Below are 26,186 nucleotides of genomic sequence, written 5' to 3'. Positions count from 1 at the left end.
CATGCCTGTATGTGTTGGCATGAATGATTCAGTGCATGTGTGTTTGTGTGTGCACACGTGCGTGTCTGTGTGCGTGTTTGTGTGCATGTGTGTGCCTGTGTTCCTACCTGTTTGTGGGCATGAATGTATGTGTGTGTGCATGCGTGCATGTGTGTTTGTGTGTGTAGCCACGTGTGTGTGTGTGTCTGTGCACGTGCGTGCATGCGTGTGGCTGTGTGCAGGCATGGCCTCTGTAATGTCGAGTCATGGAGCAGCGGATGGAGAGCACTTATGAAATGATGGCCCATTTGAGGCTAATGGAGAGGAGGTGATGGGAGGACCGTGGGGCGAGGCGGAGAAGATGTCAAGAGAGTTTAAGCTGCTCTCAGGACTTAAGGGGGAAGAGGCAGGGCCTCCGAGGAGAGAGGTGTTTAAGTCGGGAGATATGAGAGGTTAAAAGAGCAGTCCCCCTCGGCCCGTTTTCCGCCCTGTCAGCCCAGACTAAAGAGAAGAGAGAGGACGGACAGACGGACTGGGAAGACAGGACAGGATGGAAAGATATGAGCAGACTGAGGGCCAGGCGGACCGAGAATAGAGCTAGGAATTGTTGGTTGAACGTGGGAGGAATGTGTTGACGGGCAGGAGAGCGAGGGCACAGGAAAGAGGGGTGAGTGAGATGGCAAAAAAAGGGAAAAGTAGCGCAAAGAGAGAGGAGGCAGCAGAGAGAGGGAGAACATGATAAAGACAAGTCCTTTAAAGAGCTGAGACAGCTGGACATGGTGGGAGCAGATAACGCAGGGAAAAAACAGGAGGAATGGGGGATGAAAGAGACTGGTTGAACAGAATAAGGGATGGGCGGAGGAATAAAAACTGCAGGGCGATGGGGATCTTGGAGTTGAGGTTAAGATGGGACAGCGAATGCAATGAGCCATAAGCTCAGATGAAGAGGCTGGTTCAAAGATGAGAAAAACAGACAGACAAACAGTTGAGCAGTTGGAACAAAAAGAGAGAGACATGAGGTGAGAGAAGGTGAAAGGTCATGAAGATAAGGAGACTGTAGCGTGAGGGAATGGGAAACAGTATTAGGTCTCCATTTAAGTGATTGACAGTTTCAGGGTTAGAGAATGTTTTTTAGCCACATGAATACAACCAGCAGTGTTCACGTGGATCATAGCTGCTTGTGCTAATGAGCAAAATCCCATTGAATAAAGATACATTTTTCTTTCCATAGCTTGCAAGTCCCTCGCCCGAATGTTAAAGTATGCAGATATACTGCTGACTAACCGCTTCTGCCAGAACGAGAGAGAGTGTGTGTGAGAGAGCGACCTAGAGAGTCAGTCAGAGACAGTCAACAGAGCGGATATGTTTAACTACAAAGGCTGGAACCAAAATACTAGAAACAGTTGAAGTGGTGAAAAGCCGACGCCAGAAGATACAGAAACAAGAGAGAAAATGAGGCCGGCCGTTGAAAAAAAAAAAAAGCATGACACAAGAAGTATAGCAAGAAGCATGCTAATGTGAGTATCAGGGGGGGTTGTTGAATTGGCATTAATAGACAGAAAAAGAAGACCAAAGAAGGCGGTTGTATGATCTGGAGATACAAGTTTGGACAGGGTATACTGGAAGCAAAGGGAAACGGAGAGAAATCCAGCAAAAGAGAAACACTTTGATGAATGGGAGCCAAGGGGTAAGAGCATAGGGAGCAGAGGACTGTCAAGGAGGGTAGGCCGGAGAGCGTGAAGAGTTGGTGAGCCCGTTGGTGATGCTTCCCTCTGTCCTGGCGCTCCCTCTTTGACTCGACGCTTGACACAAATAAGGCTGACGTGTCTTGACACTCACTGCAGCAGGGAAACTGCTGATCTGTGTGGGCAAGAATCAGAGTAAGGGAGAGATGACACAGAAAGGGGGGGACTCTTAAGTGATTTGGTGACTGTGGTACAAAGGTTAATAGTTGTCCTTCTTGTGTGTTTGTGTGTCTATGTGTTAGCCTTTGTGTGTGTATGTGTGTGAGATTAGCCTCTGTGTGTGTAGGTGTGTGTGTTCCTAGCCTGTGTGTGTGCATTGTTAGCCTCTGTGTGGTTCTGGGTCTGTGAGTGTATGTCAAAGTACTGGCACGGTACTTTGACGAGTACTTTGAGGAGTACTTTGAGGAGGCACTGCTTTCGGTACACTTAAAGGGCCAACTGGTACATGGTAATATGTCTCCTTGATCGTAAACATAATATTTCAAGTAATTTAGAGAAAACTAAAGTAAAATTCAATTTTTGCGTCAGGTATGTGAACGTTCCTCTCTAGCACAGCAGGCCTTTTTTTCATGACTTCAAAGCGCCTTCTCCGACGTGGTCTACTCTACGACCAATCTTTTGGTTGATGAGGGGGGAGGGAGGGAAATAAAATTAAAACATGCGCGTTAACTCTAGATTCGGCCTCAGTGCACTCTACTCTAGCTGCTAGTCTGAAAATCAAATCACCTAAGTGCTGTTTGGAGAAGGCAGTGGGCTTCAGATCCACTCTGGTTTCGAGTCCAGCTCTGTTGAAGCAGAGCTTCATTCATGTAAAGCGATGACGAGCCACAGAGCGCCAAGGCGGGTAGCATCGCAAGGTAGATAGACAACACAGAACGGACGATTTGAGGTTTTGTGTTTAATCTAAAGTTTTGACCTATTTTTTAAATCTTAATGTCTATTGAACAATACGATTATTAAAGCAGAAACTACGGATCCATGAATATTATATTATAAATTTGGCGAATTTCATTTACAACGTAGATCATTATAACAGCCATTCACAACAACGGTACTAAAATAGTATCACAGAGTAGGCGTCGGTTGAAGCCATGGGGATAACATGCCTAGGTGCGTTCACACCAAACGCGAAGATCCGACAAGATCCGATACAAAGTGAACGTAGAGACGCGAATCGGGCGAATTATTCGCTAGAGAAAACCGGCGACAAGTTTTGATTTGTCGTGCCACACTTTCGCCCTGCACAGGCGAGCGCGTTCACTAGGATTTGTAGCGCGACAAATTCGCTCGGGATTAAATATTTCAACTTTGCCGCGACATTCGCGTGATGACAGCCAATCAGCGTTCAACAGCGTGGCCACTGAGTGACATGTGTAACGTAACAGCCAATCAGCGTTCAACCGGCCAACCGTTCCCTCCAGTGCAGTCCGGTGTGAACCGAAGCAAATTCGGCTGACAAAACTTGCACAGCAACAGTTTATGATTTGTCGCGCGACAAAACTTGGGCGACAACGCGAACGGGCAACAAATGTGTCTTTTCGTGTGAACGCACCTTATCGCGCCCTCCCCAAAACTCCCAGCCCGCAACACTTTTTCTTTTATTCCTTAGTGTTCAAATTCGAGCTGAAAAAGGGGGTTCACCTGAACATGACAGAGCACAGTAGCCTACAGAGTTTGGCATCATGTTGTGGTTCAGGAATGACGCTGGGTGTGTCTGAAACTTTCTCTGTTGAAAGTTACTGAGAAACATTTGTGGAAGTTTGTTGGTGACCCAGATTAATAACTCAAAAACTACAGAAGTAATTAAGAGCCCGGCAATCCAAGATGATTTTTTTTTTTTTTTTAAATAAGGCGATGAACCAGTAAGGTAATAAGCATAGTGAAGACTAAAATGTAAATGCTCAGTCTTTCTCTGCATATTTGAATCTCTGCCGTCTTTTCTTGCCACTGCTTTTTTGTGCTATCTTCATGGGCATCTCTACTCCTTTCTTCTTTCATCCCAGAGCCTTTGAGTTGTAACTGGGGAATAGAGTCAAAGGAAGATGGGTGTGGTCAGAGAGATTCAGAGATCATAGTCGGAGATGGAGAGAGGCAGCGAGGGGAGCTGAAGATGGGAGCCGAACACAGAAAGTCATTGTTTGAGAGAGAGAGAGAGAGAGAGAGAGAGAGAGAGAGAGATGCACAGGCAGCATATAGGGAAAGAGAGCAGAAGTAATAAAGCAAAGCCATAAAAGTAAGAAAAGCTTAAATAAAAAAAGTTCCTCGGCAGAGGTAACAGAAGAAAAAGAGTGAGAGAAGAAAAAGATAATGGTTGGGTGGCTCTTTGGCGGCTGCAGGGAGATAAGTGATCTGTGTGGTGAGATGAGGTCAGAACCACCCTGCTAGTAGTCACACACTGAGCGCGTTAGAGGCGTAGAGAATCGGCATTTTTGCATAAGGAACCGTTGGTTTAGGCGCGTAGATGCATTACACGCGCTAAAGCAGCGCATTAGGTGCGTTAGACGCGTTTTACGCACCTAAAGAACGTGCCCAACGCACCTACGCGCCCAACGCACCTACGCGCAGAGTTCGAAAAATTGAACTTTTTACGCTCCTACACATTTTACATTTACACTTAGGGCATTTAGCAGACGCTTTTATCCAAAGCGACTTACAATAAGTGCATTTGTTACAATAAGTACATTTGTCATAAGAAGTGAAACAATATATCGCTGTCGGTACAGTAAAGACGTTCATAGAACCAAGTGCAAGTATTACAATCGCTAGGCTAACCCATTCCCTGTGTAAAGCAGCGATAGCAGCTACTGTAGATGCTACACAATTAAGTACCTTGAATAAGTGCAATGTACAAGTGCCAGGACGTACAACATTCAATGGTGGCTGTGCATTGGTTTCTATGCAGAGTCGAGATGAACTCTGAACAGGTGAGTTTTGAGTCTTTTGCGGAAGCTGGTGAGCGACTCTGCGGTCCTGACATCGGTAGGGAGCTCGTTCCACCACTGAGGTCCCAAAACAGAGAAAAGTTGTGACTTTGCTGATCCACCTTTGCTTACTCTTAGCGATGGCGGTACCAGACGTCCAGCTGAGGTAGTTGAGCGGAGGGATCGAGCTGGGGTGTGTGGCTTTACTAATGCTTGGAGGTAGGCAGGGGCAGTTCCATCGACTGCCTTGTATGCCAGTACCATCATCTTGAATCTGATGCGAGCTATTACAGGGAGCCAGTGGAGGTCTCGGAAGAGGGGGGTTACATGTGAGAACTTTGGTAGGTTGAACACGAGGCGCGCTGCCGCATTCTGGATGCGCTGCAAGGGTACACGTGACGCTTAGCCGCGATAGCCAATCAGCGTTTAGCTTGACCCAACGTCACTGGCAGAGAGACGGAGGACAGGCGCTCCGCAGCTGATATGGAGCGCCTGTAGTTGGTGTCCTGACGGGAGATCCTGGCACCAACCCGGGCTAGCAGGTCATTGAACATGGCCCCAGTCAACCGAAAATACCGCTGGAACCGGCCGTCATCCAGGCAGAGTTCCTGGAGGAGGTGGTGAAACTCACCCAGCTGTGAGCGCCTACGGAGGATGTCATGCACCCAAACACGACGGCGTTTGGGTTACCTACTCTCCTCGAACTCCCACAACAAATACAGAGCAGCGATGGTGATGATCTCAGCCATGTTTGTGGAGCAAAAGAAAAGTAGCGGGGGGAAATAAGTTTTGGGCGGGCTCATCTAGCTGCGTAGGCACGTAGAACCACTTTTGTGACACATAATGACCAAGCGGCAGGTTAGGCGCGTTATGCGCGTAATCCTACGGGCGTAACGCCTTCAGTGTGGCCGTACCTTAGCTATGACGACCAAACACACAAACAGCCTTAGGGAGACCCAACGCCATACACTGTGAGATGTGGATATTTACACACACACACACACACACACACACACACACACTCACACACACACACACACACACACACACACAAACAGACTCAAGCCAGCAATACTCTTCTACATGCACAAACGTATGCAAGCAAATACACAGACACACACACCCACACTCTGAGCTCCAGATTGCTGTCATAACATCAGAGTATGCTCAACATCTCACATCACGAAGAGGAAACACACACACACACTAACACACACACACACACACACACACACACACAAACAAACATCTACACATCAGCTTGGAGCTGTCCAACAACTCCCCAAAGGATCAAGGCTAATATTCAATCAACTCAGGCTGCCACAGCTGGGGTTTGACTGGCAGACACGCACATGCAGACAGACAGACAGAGACACACACACACACACACACACACACACGCACACACACACACGCACGCACGCACGCACACACACACACAAACACACACACACAAAGAAGGAAGAAAAAGAATCAGTGAGCAGAGATTCAGCTTCAGCTGTTGGCTCTCTTCTCAGATTTATGTTAATGTATTTTTATCCGGGCACTTATCAACAATGTGACTGTCAATACACTATCAATCTAAGTGTTTTAATTTGTAGACGATCTAATGTCTCCAGCAAATATCTCATGCGTCTCCAAATAGGCCAAAATTAGATTTTGTTTTGGTTTCTGGATTCTTCTCATACAAATGGATGCGTGTGTCAATATTGAACATTCAATTCTCTGGTTGTTTTATAGGCTGGGTATGAAACGTCATAGAATACCAATAGATGTACCACTGGATGTCAATACAAATGAATGTAGAGTTAGATGTCAATGCAAATAGATTGGACCTTTAATTGGGAATGATTGTAGGGAGCAAAATAGGTAGAGGCTTCAATACAATCCCCCTGATAGAAAAAATAAGTAGTGGATCGCACAGACTAAATGGCGGGCTATCAATACAAAATGCAATGGCACGTGACCTACGATCGTGCACACTGGTGTTGGCTGACTAGGTGTGGTGGGAGGGTGACCCCTGCCCACCCGATTCACTGCATGCGTACTGCTATTGGTGCTCTAGCTCGTCACACGCTTTTGTGTTTTACATCTACTTTAGGCCTGTGTGCTTTTTGCTACTTCAGCATGGTCAGCTGTGGTCAGAAAATGATTGAATTATGTTAAATAATATGATTGATTAAATAATATGATCGGATATTAGATTATACGTGAATCCATCACTGAAAGCTTATCAGACCCTGACTGCTAACCACTTTCAGACATTGGAGAATGAAAGAAAAAGGGAAACAGATTCCATCTAATTCATAGAAAGTGAACATACCCTGCATACAGAAAGGCAATCATCCAGTTAACTTCAGATACTGCCGTTAGTTGTGTGTGCCTGTTTTGAATATCTGATGATTCATATGCCATGTCCCATGAATATATTGTTCAAGGATTATGGAGTTAAAAGTCAGAACTGAATGAAAACTGAATAAACTGAAGAAATAGTGATCCTATTCTTCGCTTTTGTAGCATTTGTTAGTGATTTTAGTATCAGAAGTGCATGTTTTTTATACCTTTTTGTTCCTAGTTTTATACAGTCCTGTGTATTAAATATATTTTAAACTCTCAATGAGTACAATTAATTGTGTCACTACAGTATTGGCTGGGATGATTGCGGAAGGGAAACATACACACTCCTCTTAAATCAAATCGAGTATACTCGATTTGATTTAGGTGCTGCATGCAGTGCTCAACTATTGTTCTTCTTAGGTTTCATTCTTTCTTTATTTATATTCTCTACAAACTTTGGGACCATATGCCTTCCACAATTTTTCACCTAAAGAATCCATTCCAATTTTTAAATGTTCAGATTAGCTTGGAATTGCGTGCTTCCATTCAGATTTTTTTTTGTGTTGTGTATTAATGTCATCTAATTGAATTTCAGTGATCTTTAGGTGGTTTGTGTGTGTGTGAGATAAATGAGAGGTACCTTGTATACCACATAACGTCATAGTTAATAATTAGGTTGCGTTTAGGTGTGTATTTCTGTATTTGCCATTGCAGAAGTATATGATTAATTAGTTTTCTGGCAATATACGTTTTGGGAAGGTTTTTGGTAGGGATCGACCGATATGGATTTTTTAGGGCCGATGCCGATATTTTTTCATCAGCCTTAGCCGATAACGATACACCAATAACGATTTTCTTGAGCCAATATTTGGAGCCGACAATACCCTGGAAATCCAGAGTTCTCGCGAGAGCACAATTTGAGTTTGCTCAGCGAGTCACTCTGGGAACGAGCAATATACTTGTGTATATTCTGGGCCTCCCCTGGCCCAGAACATTAATAAATCACATCGATGTATCAATATAGGCGGGCCAAAAGCGTTGCTGTTTTACTGACCTGATACGGCAAGAGTCTTATATATTGGTTAGCTCCACTGGTCTGGATACGTAACCCCTTGTATTCTTCTGATATTTTCAAATGCATGCTTGGTGCGGCCCCTCAAGTTGGGCCATTTTCATCACTCATTGCCAGACACTACAGTTTTCTAGCTGTGGGTCTGGATTTCCAGGCTAAGCCTCCCTTAATTAACATCATAAAAATGACACAATGATGATAACTTATGTTACAATATCTTAATTTAAAAAAAATGAACATTTATTGAACTGTCTGTAAATAATGCAGAAGAAAAAAAAAAAAAAAAAATTGGCCGATACTGAAAATCTCACCCTTCTCTCCGTGGCCTACCCGCATGTGAAAACAAAATGCTTTTCTCACGTCACGCCTGATGAAGTTTTCATGCTCGTTAACAACTATTTATCAGCCAGACTACTGTCGAGATGAATGATCAATCAGTGATAATTATAGGTCTATGATTGTAGTTTACCACTGTGAATGCAGTAAGACCACGTTGAGTGGAGAAAGGTAAATAGGCTGTTACCTCCCCCATGTCCTTACACTTGTTCAGTGTCCATGGGGACTATTACAACGAAACACGGATGTGATTGGTTAAAAGGATTTACTGCTGTAGCCGTGGGAAAAATGCGACATTGGTGCGAATTAATTAATGTTGCATTTTCGCAAAACGACAATGCCGTTGTATGCTCAGGTACAGGCCCATTCATCTCAATTATTTGTGATTATTTTATTGTTGTGTGAAAAAATCATATTGTACATTTGTGATCAATGTAAAAAGACCTTACATTGTGAATCATGAGTCAGTGATGTCCATCACCAAGGAAAACACAGATAATTATATTTATGCCGTCAAGAGACGGCACACAATGAAGGTTGGGGTTGATTGTGTATTTGTTCAATTCATTTTCCCATGTGAGAATTCCCACTATTCCGATTTGAAAGGCCATCCTTCAAGTTCACAAATCAGAAGTACAACCAAAAATACATTTTCTCAGTTGCAAAAATTCAGGTTACACTTACAATACTTTAGAGTGGAATAATATCCATAAAGCATTACAGTAACTCTTATTTGCACTGTGTGCCAGTATGTGTGTATGCCCGCGTGTATGTGTTAGCCAGTGTGTGTGAACGTGTGCGTTTGTGGGTTTGCCTGTGTGTGTGTGTGTGTGTGTGTGTGTGTGTGTGTGTGTGTGTGTGTGTGTGTGTGTGTGTGTGTGTGTGTGTGTGTGTGTGTGTGTGTGTGTGTGTGTGTGTGTGTGTGTGTGTGTGTGTGCGTGCGTGCGTGCGTGCGTGCGTGTGTGCTAATGTGCCTGCATGTGTGTCTTTGGTGCAGGGCTAATTGATTGTCCTTGTCAGGCTTGCTGTGCGGGCTGCAGTTGCTGTCAGCAGGAGCCAAGTGCTACTCTAACAAGCCTTAAACACAGTGCTTGGAAAAACACACACACACACACACACACGCATAGTTCAGTGCTATAACAGAAAATAAAAGACAGAAAGGCATTAATAGTAGCAGTAGAATCTTACTATCACAGCATTTCCCTCTTCATGTTGTATATGATTTATCCTAAATAAGCCATACGCCATACCCAAACGTTTGTGTTTGTGTGTATTGTACTTTGATTTTGTTTAAAGATGTGTTTGATAATACTTTGTTGCTGCCAAAAAGTCATGGCAATATGAAAGTTGGCAATATTTAACGATGCACGAACACTTTTGGCTTCCACTCACTTTGATTACATTATGAGTAAAAAATGTGAAAGATTGATCAAGGTTTTTTCAATTTGAAATGTTTCCTTTGATAGCAAGCCTAACTACGTGTAGTCACACCTCCATTTAATGTATTAATACATAACATTGTGTATTATCTATGTGTTGTATCACTTCACATCGCCATTGCAATATTGCACAAATTCACTGCACATCATAATCATAATGCATTTTTTAGTAGCAGCCAGTCCTGAAATAAAACATCATAATATGTCTCTATGGTTATGCAGGCCATAGAGAGAGGCAGAAAATCGATTTGAGTAGATTGTTGTCATAAATACAGTTTCCTACATCCAAAGGAAACTGAACTATTACAGTTGCAAGTGATTTCAGTGAAACTTTAGGATTCCAAAGTTATCCGAATTAACCCATTGTCATTTTGCATTAAACCGGTTTTAAAGAGGACTCAAATTCTGAATTCCCCAGTAAGTGTGTCGCAGTCCGCTTTTGTAACAAGTTCCATCTTTATATGGCCCTACTTCATGGGCTATGAAGCATTAATGGGAATCGATTATGTAGTCTGTTCTCATCTTTGTCTTGGAGCTTGATGTCATCTCTGTGCAACGCTGGCTTCTAATGAGTCCCATAGCCTCAAACCAGCTACATATTCATGGAAGACTGTGTGTGTGTGTGTGTGTGTGTGTGTGTGTGTCTGTGTGTGTGACGTGTTGGTAGTTATTTGTGTGTGTGTGTTTGTGTTTTTTGTGTCTCGTGTAATTTACTTGCAGTTCTGAATATAAATACGGTGGTTTGTATGCATGGTGCCTTTAATTCATTGTTTGTGCGTGCATCTGCGTGTGTCTTGCCCACAAGAGCCAGTCAAGCAGCGAGTGTATAATACACACTGACCTGTCCGCTGTGCTGACTCAGCCAAGGTTAGGTGCCTCTGCATTATTCAGTAAAGCCAGCCAGGGTGCTAAATGCAAGGAGGTCACACAGAGAAGGTTAGCATGCTAAGTAGACAACCAGGAGGCGTAAAGAATGAGAATAATGGACAGTAACAAAAAAAAAAGGTTGTCACAAAGACTGCAGGTCAAAACACTAAAGTGATTAGCTCTTTCAAGTTAACGATACAATGACACTCCAGAAATGGAGGTCATTGAACTGCAATTGAACTGCAATGGAACTGCAATGATGTATGTTATAACGATAATTATTATGTTATATGCCAAATATCGCTAAATGGCTCGGAGCCTGATGGTGCTTAATTCAGACAGGTAAAACTGTTGTTGGCAGTTGGAGAAAGAGATTCAACTCTTTGAATTATTATTCTAACTAATAGACTATGCATTGCCCACCACAGAGTGGTGGTGGGCAATGCATAGTCAGCTTATAGAGAGAGACTGGAGAGACACACCTGGCCAATACAATTCCTTTGTATTGATTTAAATCCTCACAAATATTACATTTTCACAGAAAATACAGTGTTTCAAACTAGTAAACCATAATGTAAGTATTTTGCTGCCGACCAAAATGAAAAGAAAATAGAAGATAAGGTGTTTCTTAGCAGTTGGCCGCGATACACCATTCCAATAGTGTCCTTCAGAAACATTCACAATCTATGCATTAATCAAGCGGCGCCTGCCAAACCCCAAATATCAACTGTCAATCATCAAGCTCTGTTGATTGGTGTGCAACGGCCCATCGTGCATCCAAATACCCAAAAGTCTACATCCAAACTGAGCAAATACTAGTCAACTGGTAAAGGTTGAATAACGAAAAAATGCCAGCCTTTAGCAAAGCCGTTTCATTCCACTATGCCTTATCTGAATGTCCTTAGTCTAACCGTTCAGCAGAGTGCGGTTCATCATTCACTTCTTTGCAGCCATTAGGGTAGTTTATCTCCATCAATAGGCGTGGAATCATCCATACCCGAGAGATACTCATGGAAGCTAAGTGGATGCTAAGGCTAATCAAAGACCTGAGAGGGCCATGGAGACCTGCTCTAGGAGATGTTTTGGACCAGCTGAAAAGGCTTGCCTACACCAAACAGAAATTGGACATTGTGAGAAGTCGGAGCAATTTGCAGATGTCTGCAAAGTTTTCCCTTTGAAATATATGATAAACAGCAGATAATGATCCAATCGAACATTTGGATGTATTTCACGGACCGGCGAAAGGGAAACTGCATCTTTGTATGCAGACTCCACCGCTCTCTCGCCCTCTCTCCAACACAAATTTAAATCTTGTTTATTTATGATTCTTAATCAGACATGCTCTTTGGTGGATGCTGTGTTTGATGTATTGAGCTCACAGATGTTTGAATATATATTGTTGACTGTTCTTTTCACACTCTTACAGCCTTGGCTTCTCTTCACTCTTTCTCTCCAATATCTCTCCCATTCTTCCTCTTTTTTGTAATTTCTCCTGCTCCCTCCTTCTCTCATCTGGGTCTCCTGTGCGTGGGTGACCAGCTGGGTCTCTTTATGAGAGACTTTGAGGACAGAGCATAAACCCTCTGAACAGGTTGACACAGGCTGTCTCTCTCTGTCAGGTAGACTCAAGATAATACGACGAGGAATATCAAAATTGTGTGTTTTTGTATGTTATGTACAATTTACGCATTGCACCCAATGTATCGCCCAAAATGCTTTAATTAGAATTATTGTCACCTCATTACACAGCAGTTTGGTAAGGACATTGCATCGCAGCCTCACAAACACACATTCATGCACACACACACACACACACACACACACACGTACGCACATGCTCTGTTATGGAGCCCATGCATGCAATAATAAATCCCTAATTTAAATAGCGCTCAATGACTTCTTTTGCTGTCCTCTCTCCCGCACACACATACGTATTAATAGACAGCAAACACAATGTCCTAAGCCCCGAGGAGCCAGGATTAGAGAAATGAGCCGGCCACACACACTCACACACACACGTAGACAACCACTCAAACACACCCACACTCAAACACACCCACACTCAAACACACACACACACACACACATACACACACACACACAAACACACACACAAACGTAGAAAAACACACACAAACAAACCAGTTGACAAACAGACACGCCTACAGGCCTGGTACTCACCTGACCACCAGGCAGGAGGTCCCAGGGGCCCAGTCATGACTTTGGTTCATCAGCACGCTAATTAGCTTGTGGAGGTGCGTGAGCACGTGTTCCTGCGTTTGTTTTCCTCCCGTGTTCACGTGGGTGCCCCGGTTTACTCCCACACCACACAAACATGCAAGGTTATCATGCCTGGTTGCCCATAAGCAAGGCAAGGGCATTACGCCTGGAGTTAGTTCCTGGGCACCCCCCTACTCCTAGCTCCTAGCATAGGATGGGTTAAATGCAGAGGATGAATTTCCCCATTGGGGATTAATAGAAGGCAACGTTCCAGTGTGAAACTCAATTGTGTGTGTGTGTGTGTGTGTGTGTGTGTGTGTGTGTGTGTGTGTGTGTGTGTGTGTGTGTGTGTGTGTGTGTGTGTGTGTGTGTGTGTGAGAGAGAGCCTTGGCTGATAGAACAATGCATAGTTGATGGCAGGCTGATATAAGGCTCAGACTGGGCTTTTCAGAGATATTGTGATTCAATTGCTTCCATTGGGTCTTTTACAAATTAGTTACAGTGCAGTTATTCTGTTTTCTTATCATCCTATTTATCTCTAGCAGAGTTAACGATTATTCCATCTAAGTGGCTGTGATTACTAAGCGTGTCATCCCTGCAATTGTAAAGATATTTTCTCAAAACAAAAAATAAAAGTAGTGTCATGTTACGTATGCAACGGGGTTGGCTTAAAATAGTGGTATTGGATTTTATTTCTGTTTAGTATTGAATTCCTTCCACCAGAGCAGAAGCAGATTTTTAAATTGCCTTATTCTTGAATTTCAGCAAAGCAACACATTTGAACTGCAACACTTTTAGACTTTATACTACGCTCATCTCAATTCATATTCACATCACCCCCGCAAAGTTTGCTCAATCGTGTCGAGCTACATGGCCGTAATGCATGAACTCTGCGTTTTTCTATAATTACATATAGGCTAGCTGTCTTCTATAATTCATACACATGTGCACCCAAGCAGCCATAGCGACTGTATGGGAATATATGTAGCGCTCACATGAGTGCCTCTGTGGACAGACTAATGCACTGGACCCTGTTCTTTTAATTCCTACCACTCCTTTTTCAATGTGATCACCAACCGCAATGACAGAATAGGTTGATTTCTCAATGCCACCAAAAACGACCCTGTGCCAGTGTTCGCTGGTACAGGGCCCCCTATTGACTGGACCAAGAAACAGCATGTCATCACGTATACATGGGGCTGGGGGCGATAGTCTCTTTTACTTAGGAAGGTTCCTTACTGAGTGACATGACTCGGAAGTATCTAAGTGGCATCCATGAGATGAGCTGTTCCAGCTCTCTAAATGCTAAGGAAAGGTTCTTCAATGCTTCCTTCTGTGTCTCCTTTAGAACAGGGTACACTGGAGCATCCTATCTGAAAGGAAAGGAGATAATGCTTTCCCAAAATGTATTGCTACAGGAGCATTTATAGTGACTATTTATGAAAACCGACTATCAACATGACAGACAAGAATTTTCTTACAATCATACAAATTTGGGAGAGCAACTCTTATCGTGATGAATGTTATATTTGTCAACAGGTATAGCCACGTATAGCCTGCATGATACAAGGTAATAATGCCGATGGCAAAGTATCAATTTTTTCAGTCTATTTGACCCAAGCACCAATTTTGTTTTGGCATTGTCTGTGTCTGTGTCTGTGTCTGTGTCTGTGTCTTCATCTGCGTCTGCGTCTGCGTCTGCGTCTGCGTCTGCGTCTGCGTCTGCGTCTGCGTCTGCGTCTGCGTCTGCGTCTGCGTCTGCGTCTCTGTCTCTGTCTCTGTCTCTGTCTCTGTCTCTGTCTCTGTCTCTCCCCCCCCTCCCTCTCCCCCCTCTCTCTCTTTCTCTCTCTCTCTCTCTCTCTCTCTCAATTGTATGAGGTAAAAGTGAAAAGCGTGAGCGAGACATTTAAACAGAAAACGATTAATAAAATGTATCTTAGGCCTACATCAATCATTTGGATGCCAACCTGCAAAGTAACGCAAGTATATTTAGTTTAACTACCCCCCACTCTCTGACAAGGTGAGCACTCGCCCATCTTGTCGACAAGTGAAAGATAATGAAGCAGCTGGATATCCTCATTTAGGATCTAACCAATACAAATGTATGGATTAATTAAACTCTTCCTCACGAAACCAGGTTGTTAAGAATGCTCCCGTTGATTGGCAGAGGATAGGCTAACAAATCGAAAACTAATTCTACACATTTCCAAGGAGACTTAGCAAACATTACAGCTCCCAGGATCACAGATAAAAACAGGGCCTTTGTTTTTATTCTTGGTTTTAAAGTGTGCGTTCATCGGGAGTAAAGGGCACACAGTTTCTGGCCATGCGTACGCACAGCAAGCAGAAGAGTGAATATGGGAATTACCAAGTAGATATTTCAAACAAGACCAAAACTGGCTTTTGACAAACCTATCAACATTGTGGAGACATTCGCATAATCAACCCCTCTTTCTTAATCAGCTTCGGTCTTTCTTTGCTCTCGCTATTTCTCTCTCTCTATCTTCTCGAAAACATCGTCCCCCCAGGGAGTAAGGTCATTTTTAATGTCACCTTCCTTTTAATTGATGAGGTCATATGCCTAAAGTATGCCTATCTGATAATTGAATGAAGCAGCCTATGATTTATAATTGCCCATTAAACTGATAATTTGGCGATGCTGTGTATGTCTAAATTAAGCCATGTCCTGACATTTATAAACGGACTGCAGCTGTAGGTGGTGTGCGCGTTGCAGATCCAATGTTTTTTGAGGATGTGGTCGGGGTATAACGGTTTTCATTTCCTGCCTAAAAATAGGATATGATATCCAACATGATTCCAATTGGTCCCCCAGTACTCACTGAATTTCCATTGTCCAATCGCATAGCAGAACGTGCGCTGAACCCCTTGCTCATTTGCATGAAGTTAACCGACAGTCCACTTCAGCCGTGATATCGTGTCCAATACAAAGTGTATGGGAGTGGTTGCCAATCGCCAGACTGTGCGTCTGGTGGGGCCGCGCCGTGTTTACGGCTGCAGTCCTTGACATGCCTTCCGGTCCTATCAAACCATGACACCAACAGTACGTTCATTTATTTTCCCGTACACCGCAGCACAACGATAACGTCCTTTATCGACTTCGTCAGGCTCACTCCTTCCCCCCGACGGATCGGCCAGTATCGCATTAATAAGCGAACACTCTTCTGAAGCAATTGTCCAAATCCTTTTGACCTATGCTAGGCTCCTATGAGGGGCAGAGCGACACTGTTCACCGCAAAGTGAGTTCACTCCCATGCACAATTCTTTGGAGGGGAGCACGGCGGACAGTGTACCTAGAGGGGCCTCGAACTTCTTCTCTATCACTTCTGAAAAAACTTGCATTTTACCGTTCCACTCTTCCATTCCATCAACATTTAATCGTGCATTTCCATTTTGTCCTTAACATTCACACATTTCTCCTCAGCTAAAGGTGAGGAGAAACCCTAACCCTAACCCCTAGATATAGTTATAGATATAGATAAAGATATAGTAAAAGATATAGGTATAGATATCCAATATACATTGGCATATATGTATGGTAATGAACCTAAGCCGGTGCCTCCGACAAGCGTAAGAAAGCTTGATCATCCCAGTTTTCCGGCCTAACAACATTATAAATTTCTTGCTTACCAATAGGATTAAGTGCTTTTTATACAAGCCCTTGATAAATTAGTGCCATTGTTACAGTTTACTGTTAAAACAAATAGCCAAACTAACATCCAGCAAACGGATGTCACATTTGGTATTACAGAAGAATTTAATGTTTCGTATATCGGCCCATAAACAAACACCTATAGCGCAAGGAAAGGCAGCAGCTAGCAATTAAATTAGATGGTGCAGGATGGAGAGAATAGGGGAGGGAGTAGATAGAGTCAGAGGGGAAGAAGAAGCAGGGGGGGGGCGAGAGCCAATGCTGACCAAAGCTGACACCCCACGGCATGTAGCATTCTCCTTCAGGCTGTACGTTACTGTGTGTCTGTAAGTGTGTGTGTGTGTGTGTGTGTGTGTGTGTGTGTGTGTGTGTGTGTGTGTGTGTGTGTGTGTGTGTGTGTGTGTGTGTGTGTGTGTGTGTGTGTGTGTGTGTGTGTGTGTGTGTGTGTGTGTGTGTGTGTGTGTGTGTGTGTGTGTGTGTGTTTACGACGTGAGTTTCTTTTCTTTTCCAGACTCCTTGCAGGCAGGAGCATGACTGAGAATCAGCAGAGGATATTTAAAGTTGATATGGCATGAGATGGCAGAATCGCAGTCCCAGCACAGACTTCCACAAGCGAGACAAATATGCACATAATGTATACTCAATAGTGGAGATACTTGGAGGGAGAGACACCCAGCACATGGGCATTGTGATGACAAGTCACTGCAAGGGTGCTGTGGTTGTTATCTCTTGTTGGGGGCTGGAAGAAAATACGTATAGCAGTCTAACCATGCTTCACATACATAGAAACAACCTATGTACATGTACTGAAAGCCCCCATCACACACACACACAGAATCCCACATACACAAACAGTGTTCAGCAGCAGTAACCGACTAATGGGTAGTGTTCTACATTCGGTCTCCAAACACAGATGTGTAAACAGCTCGGCCGGCCAGTGGAAACCATGGAGGCACGGCTCTGCATCTGTTGCAGACAGAGATGTGTGAGATGTATATACACACACTGACAGAGCTTACTATCTCCTACATCTTCACAATGGGAAAGAGACAAATTATTTCGAAATTAGCCCTTGGAAGACTCCTCGCTTGATTGATGCCCACGGATTTAAATAGTTCACTTCCTCAGTGAATCATACTAACGTATGAGCGGATTTATTAAACCAGCACACTGTTGTGACGCTAATTGGGAATTACCCCATTTCCTGCGTGAATAATTTCAGGAAAAAGGCTGAAAAAAATATGTGTCACCATGAAGGAGACAAGCAAACAAAGGGGTGATTGTTTTTACTCCGGTGAGCACTAAGTGAAAGATTCTTTCTAAGTGAAAGAATCTCCTGCGCCGCACTGGTTGGCCGAAACGAAAGCCAGTTGGGAACGACGTTGTCAGAAGTGGAAAACACAGTGGTTGAAAGGGAAATCAGATTCCTCTTGTTGCCAGTAAACTCCTATGGGATCGTGACTGTACTAGCTCGCTGGATGATTAAGGGACGGTTCGCTTTTGCAACATTCTTTGTCAATGTGCAGAACGGAGAGATGGATTTTGGACTTACCTCTGTTCACCTTCTCAAAACGATGTGTGCAGAGTTCTGTACAGCGGGGGTTACGTTAACAAGTCATAATGAAGGAATATGATTTAAAGAAACACCAGCACACACACATAGATGCTAGTGTCTTTACTTCCTCCATCCTACTGGGTTATTTTGTGTGTGTGTGTGTGTATGTGTATGTGTATGTGTATGTGTGTGTGTGTGTGTGTGTGTGTGTGTGTGTGTGTGTGTGTGTGTGCGTGTGTGTGTGTGTGTGTGTGCGTGTGTGTGTGTGTGTGTGTGTGTGTGTGTGTGCGTGTGTGTGTTAGTGCACTGCTGCTGTGGTGTGAGGGCGCGATTGGAGCTAGATCAGAAATAGAACAGAGCCGTTAAGAACACAACACCCCCTGTACTAAAGGTGGAAGAGAGAGAAGACAGGTTTAATTAAATTGTAAATCTGGTGATCACTTAATTTAGATGTGACATGCAAGTGCACACACACACACTTAGATTGTGCGACTACATTTTGTTCAACACAGAGCTGCTTGTGTCAGCCTAAGCACTGGCATTAAGGTGTGTGTGTTTGTTTGTGTATAGCTGTCTCTGCATGAGTGAGCCTGCGGTTGAGGTTGACAACATCATACCATCAAGGCAGCTAAAGTTTCTATGTGTAAGGTTAACATTTTGACAGTCTGCGGGAGTCTTTTCTTTGTGCTTTCCATAGTCAGAGTTTAATGGTGCCTTGACTCCTAAAGGTTCCAGGCGGTCATGTTTCAAAAGTCGTTCTATTAAAGGTCAAATGTTTTGTTTGTACTCACAACTTTCACTGCCATCCATATTTGTTTTACCTCAAAAAGATTCAACAGATCATTCGCTCCAAACAGAAATCGGTCTAAAAAAGTTAACCCCCCCCCCCCCCCCCCCACACACACTCCTACATTCAAATTCTGCATGCGTGATCTTTCTTCAGACTGTATTTAACTCCTTATGAAAAACACATGGCTCAATACAGAATGGCTTGTGTCCATCTGGAGCAGAGCCTCCACGTCACTGCATGATTTATAGCAAGGTTGGACGTACGGCCGGGGACCCAACCCTGGGAATCTGAGGTGGCAGAGGTCACTGTGGGGTCATCTGCATCATCACCCCCTCTCTCTTTATCAGACTCTTTCTGGCTCTTCTCTGTCTCCCTCTCACAAATACACACGCACACACACAAACGTAAAAGCCATATAATGATTACATTTTTCTCTTGGTTGATTTTAAACTCCTTCTGACATCCGTCATTTTAATGACCAACAGTTTTCATCACCAACAAAAATATATTGTCTCAAAGTTTTAAATCACCAAACTTCATTTCACTTGCTGTTCTTCACTGCAGAAGAATGGACCTGATGGATTCACCGTAATTGATTGAAGGATGCATTTGAATTTATGATTATCTAATTGATTTACACTCTTGGTGCGCAACAGTGACTTAGCTATTATAATAATAAAAATAACAACAACGCTATTAGCACTGTGTCGGGATAAGTTAACACCGGGTTTACAGAAAGCACTTTGTTTCTATACTTAATGTAAAAACATTATAGGCTTTTGTGTTTTTAAGTAAGTTTAGTTGATTTACAGTTTAAATTAGTTTTTCTGTTCATAGAAATACTTAATATAGTTATACATGTGGAATTGAACCAATCTATGAATGTGTTTTCAGATGCAGCGTAGCACACATTCAGTGTCATTATGTTTATAACTCTTGTTTTCTGCCTATTATGACCACATGCACACGTAAACAAACACACTGCCATTGTGTAGAGCGGTCCATCTCCCCTTAGTGATCTTAGTTGGGGAGCGTTTCTGGGCCATAAGAACTTTTACAACCCAGTAGATCCACATTGTCAGGCTTAAGAATTTAAGACAGACACATCGAGATACACACACACACACACACAGACACACATGCAGACACACAGACACACACACACCAGTTGGCAAATGTTACTGCCTGAAATGTAGTCCTTTATCATAATTTCTGAATGCTAATGCTGAATGCTGGTGGTGCTCCTCTGTTGCTGCCGTTTGCTGAGGAATTGATTCAATAGATTCATCGTCTCACACCGGGACCGGCCTCGGGGCTCAGGCATTGTCAGCAAAAACACATTTGTTATAGATGGGGGTGGACTGTGGACATAGATTAAAATACCTGCCCAGCATAAAGAGACAGTGTACATGTATATGTATATATATATATGTATATTTATTTATGTATATATATACTTGAATCATACATATATAAATATATATAGAGATATACATATATCTCTACATATATATTCAATAATTGTTGCTAGATTTGTTAACTTGATAATTTTTTCTTTGGCCCATGTGACACTACTCTGCTGGCTGTGGGGGTCTACTGAGACCCATCTACATCAACAAGGTAACAGAAGCCATGTGAATACGCAGGACTCTTGTTTTCTGCGCATGAGATTTCCTCCATAAAGGTATGCTGCAGGCTACAGGGCGGTACACAATGTCCTTGTTGTTTGTCTCGTAAGCACTTGCTGCGAGGCTGTTTCACTGTCACCAATGACCTGGGGGGGGGAGTTGTTTAGTATTGGTGGGATGAGGCTTGCAACGCCGGACCATCAGAGATATCGCCGCCAGCTAGCCTGGCTATTGCCGGACCAAGCTCAATCTTAGATTGAGCTTGGTTTGGGGAGGCTGCTGTCATTTTCTTCAGCACAAGAGCCGTGATCGATGGCCTAGTTCAAATTACTCTGAATGCAATTGACTGCCTGCCGTTGCTTGCCTGTCGTCATTGTGTTAAACCAGCCAATAGCGCGCCTGGGGGAAAAGCCAGCCTGGTGATTGGCTCCCGCAAAAGCGTATTGGAAGCAGAAAGAATTGTACTCTTCTGCAGACCCTTTTGCAAGGCAAATTCAAATCGCCGGCATAATGGGCTGAGGGTAACCAATCTATCCGCCAACCAAACTTATGGGTATTTCTAAATGCAAGTTATTTGTGTGTATGGCCGCTTAAAGAGCTCATCCCTTACAATTTACATGAGAATATGCCTTCCCTGAAGGTCCCCCCCGTTCTCCTCTGTAGTAAAACAAACTGGAGATGAAGGGAATCACTTTGTGACCCACAGAGAGCTTTAGAAAAAGGAAAACGGAGGACCCGAGCATTGTTACCCTATATGATTCCTTCAATGCAAACATCAACCATATTTTTAGGAGTGTTATTCGGCTGAGCCATCCTATGATGCGTGTGTCGCTGGTATGAAAGTTTTAACAAGCAAATACGACATCTGAAGGCCGACGCCCCAACATGAAGGGCCGCACTGCTCACTTTTGATTGGTTCTGCAAGGCAGGCTTTTTTTTACTCTAATTGATTCAACCCAGTTTTTGCAACGTTACCTGGGAGGTTTTCCTCAGTCTCTAGTTGCGCAAAGCATTTAGAGAGCCGAAAGTTTTGGCTCTCTAAATAAGAGCGGAGCCGGAAAGTGTCTTAAATTAACACTTAGTATGAAGTCATTTTTTCAACAACTGAATATTAGTGTCTAAATAGTCACTGGAGAGCTTTATCCAATGGGCTGCTAGGAGGGGGGCCATCATTAATAATCAATCAAGCCTCAAATGTGATTATCTGTAGACAATAACCATGAAGCGTCTTTATGAGCTCATCTCTCTCTTCATGAGGCTGTGCAGGTGTGTGCCACTGTTAGGGGACACCGCTTGCCGTCCATTTGTGTCGGATCATTTTCCATTGTTCTACCTTTTGATTTGTTTGGGGTTAAAAAAAACAAGCTATCTCTTACTTTCTTCTTTTTTTTATGACCTCCCGCCTACTGCCAATACTGCCTCTTCCCCCAGTACTCAATATAGCACGCTCAGGGGCCAGACACCCAGCATTAGTAGTGTTTACAGCCGCTAACGTTACTCCTGGTAATATACGGCTGGTGTCACAGCCTAGCTGCACATCACTACTCCAAAGGGCCTGGAGGAGATGGAGGAGGGGGAGGAGGGGAGGTCTGAGGGAGTGAGAGAGAGAGAGATAGGGGAGATGAAGTGATGAAGTGGGAGGAGGGGGGGAAGCTTAATCATTTTTTGTTTTCAGGGTATCATGGTGCTATAACTTTAATATGCATGTAGCTCTCTCGCCCCAAAAACACACACCCTTCAGAAAATACAGCCCTGTCAGCCATACCGCAAGATGAAAAGGGGCTGTGTGTGGGTGTGTGTGTGTGTGTGTGTGTGTGTGTGTGTGTGTGTGTGTAGGTATGTGTGTGTGAATAACTTTGTTTTTAGTTGCAATTTGCAGTGTTTCCAAAAGTATATAACGGTTAGAATCTAATAAGGACAATTATGTGTGTTTTTCCTCATAAAAATGTGATTTTGAGTTAGTATCGTAAAAATGGGTTATATGTACAAGGATGATGACAATATCACACACAAACCCATAGCTATCTTCCTGTGTCCTCTGCTCCCATTCTGTTCTTCAGTCCATTCAACGACTCTATTCTATCCTTTCTATAACTCCCAATTATTTCCGGTAATTACTCAAAAAGCAATTACTGAAGCACTATTATCTCCTATAATACCACATCTTACACTAAGCAAATAGTAATGGCCTTGACCGTTGCTTTTCCTATTTACAGAATCCAACAGCACTTAACTGACATCAGTATTGTTTGTGTTGACCTCACTCTTGGATGTCTGATATAATCTTAATATTGACCTTCTGCTGGGCATAAATGGCTCATCTATAAACACCAAAGCGTAAAAAAACAAAGGATCCAGTAGTTGTAATATCCTTTCTGAGCAATTCAGGTATTTGTTGGCCAGCAGCATAATGACGCTTGTAAAGTATATCTCTACCATCTTACAGCCTTTTTAATGAATAACTTAATTAGTTTTATTCATGGTTCTAAAGTCTGTTATCATGGCCATTAAAGGCTCTTCGTTCGCTTTAGATCATATTCGTCACAGGTGGCGAGTCAAAGTTTCAGCATGTTGACACTTGTGAGGGTGGGATGTGGTTTGGACTTTTGTCCACCATCTTCCATTTGACATTTTATAGTTGTAACATGGTTGTATTATTTGTTATGGGATTGCCAGTAGAGTCTCAAAAGCCTTATAAAATATCAAGACACTTAAGACCAGAAATATTGTCAATAGTGTTTATGTGTGTGCAGCATTGTGGAGAATTATAAACAAGAAGCAATCAACATCCATTCCTTGAATCAATTATGTAATTTTCATGACTAGCATACATTATTGTGGCTAGAGAAGTGAGATTGGAGGACAGTTTGCAGGTGAGTAGAGAAAGTACTATCCAACACTTATTAAAATGAACCTCAGGAGATTAGGTTTTAATAATTACCCATGACAATATTTGCCTTTCTCCATCACAGAAACATCATCCTTGACATTAAGATTTTGAACTCAACAGTGAAATATTATGAACAAAAAATGAACTAACAGAAATCTGTCCATGCATCAGTTACTAGGGATCTCAGGTTTTATCTCCAACAAAACCTTAGCCGTCAGATGATGTTTCCAAAGATATGATTGCGATTTAACCAATATTTTTAATCCTGTACACACAAAAGCCCTGAAGTTGCATTAGGAAACTCCTGCAACTCTCTCCAGTATTTCCAACACCCTCCCACATTCAGTTTAAAAACATTAGCATTTTCGGTCCACATTACAGTATATGAACTCCGTATCCGACCTTACGGACATCCATCCCCACAGACATATACCGCAAGGAGGAGGTGGTGGAGGTCATCGCCGAAGGGGGCTCTGTCTCCAGCCCCCGCTACCCCAACTCATACCCCCGCAACCTGCTGTTGTCATGGAAACTGGTGGCGCCGCCCGGCTGCCGCTTGCACCTGGAGTTTGACACTCGCTTCGGCCTGGAGGAGTCCGAGAACGGAGTGTGTAGGTGAGAAAGACCGGAGGGTGGTGGATTAGCATGTATCTACCTTGGCCGATGGCGGTTGAGATGGGTCAGCTCTACAACGGTGGACAGAGACGTTACGCCTGTGTGACACAATGGCCGATATCAACTAAAGGTGGCGCTACATGCACTTTATAGTTTTATATGCAAAAATGAAATAGCGCTTGAATATCCAGTATCAGCCTTGGAGTGCTGTTGTAAACGGTTGCTCAGTCTCCTTTGTATCCGCACCAGATTGGGAGGTGGCGGCTTTAGGGAACCAGAGAAAGAGAGGAATTAGAACAGGAGTTAAACTAATGGAGATAATGAAGGGAGGGGTTAATAAAGTGCAGGCTCCGAAAACGCATCGCTATGAAGAGATGTGGAAGGAGACAAGAGGCTTAGCCATGTGATGTATAGCCTGGTTAAACGACAGATGGAGAAAGTTTTCTTTTTGTTCGGCGCGTGATGCTCTGAGTTTGTCCTTGAGGTTTAGGAATGAGGCGGGGGTGAGAGATTTTGAAATCTCTGTTTGCGATTCAGCTGTCTTTGTAAGCACTTTGCCGTGAAGACAGAGAGGAGGAGGGGGTTCAGGAGAGGGAGGGAGGCTGAGGACAGAGCGAGAAAAAGAGGTGTGAGACAAGAAGGTAAGGTGAGTAAAGGAATGTGTTTTGTATATTTGCGGGTATATACATGTGCGTGCGCCCGCGCGTGTGTGTGTGTGTGTGTTTGTGTGTATGTGTGTGTGTGTGTGTAGGCCTCATCAGGTTCATTGAGCAGGTCTGCCATAGCAGGCTGCTGTTAAAAGCAGCATTTTAAAACAGGAGACCATCTTTCAATGTCTCGTTCATCTCTATCCCACGGCCATCCCCCGCTGCTTCTTCCCCTTTCCTCCCCGGCCCTCCTCTGGTCCACCACCGCCTTCTCCCTGGCGGCCCCCCTCTCTCCCCAGGTATGACTTTGTGGAAGTGGAGGACCAATCGGAGACCAGCACCATAAGTTGGGGTCGGTGGTGTGGCCAGAGGGCTCCGCCCAGTCTGAACTCCAAAACCAACACACTGAGGGTCACCTTGAAGTCTGACGACTACTTTGTGGCCAAGCCGGGCTTCCGAGCATACTACAGCTTGCTGGTGAGAGAACCGCCGTGCACTGACCACACGCTGAGTCCCGTGACCACATGCAGACAGAGCATACCTCATGCATGCTTACGCAGGTGTATTGACGCAGTATACACACATGCTAAAGCACAGGATATGTTGTCGTCTCTGTGTGTGGTCCAACAGTGAATGTTTACGAGAGAGAAAAAAAAGGGCCTCACCCGGCCTCACAGATGCAGAGTAGTTTGTGTGTTTGTGTTTGTGTGTGTGTGTGTGTGCGTGCGTGCGTGCGTGCGTGCATGTGTGCGTGCGAGAGTGGTGATGGTGGTTGCAGGGTGACCAGCCGTCGTTCATTTCACCGAACATAATCAGAAAAATGCGATTGGTGTAAAATGTGTTGAATTATAAATCACATAATCATCACTGAAAAAATCCCACAAGAAAAAGCAAGAATGGAGGAAACTCAGGAGAAAAACAGTGAGTCATAGATTGGAAGAGGACACTCTCTCGGTTGGGATCAGTTTCAAACGACTCCCAGAGATGGAAAGTGTGCATTTTGCCTCCAGAGTATCCGTGGGGCTCCGGGGTAGAGGTTGATGAATGGTGATGGATCGGAGCTGGTGATGAGGGGGGCCGCGTAGCAGATGAAGAGGTTGGCCTACCTTGTTCTTCTCTCACGCTCCCACCTGACAAAAGGGGTCGAGATGGGTGGACAGGCTACAGAAGGAAGGGAGGGAGGGAGAGAAAGTGTTCTTTAAAAGGCTGTCAAGTAGGGGGATAAGGAGATTATCTTTGTCATGCTGTCAGTTGGAGGGAGGAGGAAGACAGACCTGTTGGATGTTGAAGGTGATATTTTGCAGCTTTATAATCATGGAGGGAGGGTAGGGTAGAAAATGGATGTGCAGAAGAGGGTGTGTGTGTGTGTGTGTGTGTGTGTGTGTGTGTGTGTGTGTGTGTGTGTGTGTGTGTGTGTGTGTGTGTGTGTGTGTGTGTAAAGAAAAAGTGAGATAAAACCGTGAATTGTTTCGGTA

The 26,186-nt window shown here is 43.7% G+C and overlaps 1 protein-coding gene across 1 annotated transcript in view; it reads left to right on the top strand.

Moving 5' to 3' along the window:
• Nucleotides 1-26,186, top strand: part of pdgfd (platelet derived growth factor d) — a 51,975-nt gene that overhangs the window by 5,233 nt on the left and 20,556 nt on the right. The window contains exons 2-3 of the mRNA XM_079731186.1: nt 23,875-24,064; nt 25,011-25,188. Of these exons, the coding sequence (XP_079587312.1) occupies nt 23,875-24,064; nt 25,011-25,188 (368 nt within the window). The remainder of the gene's footprint in view (nt 1-23,874; nt 24,065-25,010; nt 25,189-26,186) is intronic.

This window comes from Pollachius pollachius, assembly GCF_949987615.1.
Source record: "Pollachius pollachius genome assembly, chromosome: 3".
Lineage (NCBI taxonomy): Eukaryota > Metazoa > Chordata > Actinopteri > Gadiformes > Gadidae > Pollachius > Pollachius pollachius.
Note: the sequence above shows the minus strand (reverse complement) of the source record. Positions and strands in the feature narration are given on the sequence as shown.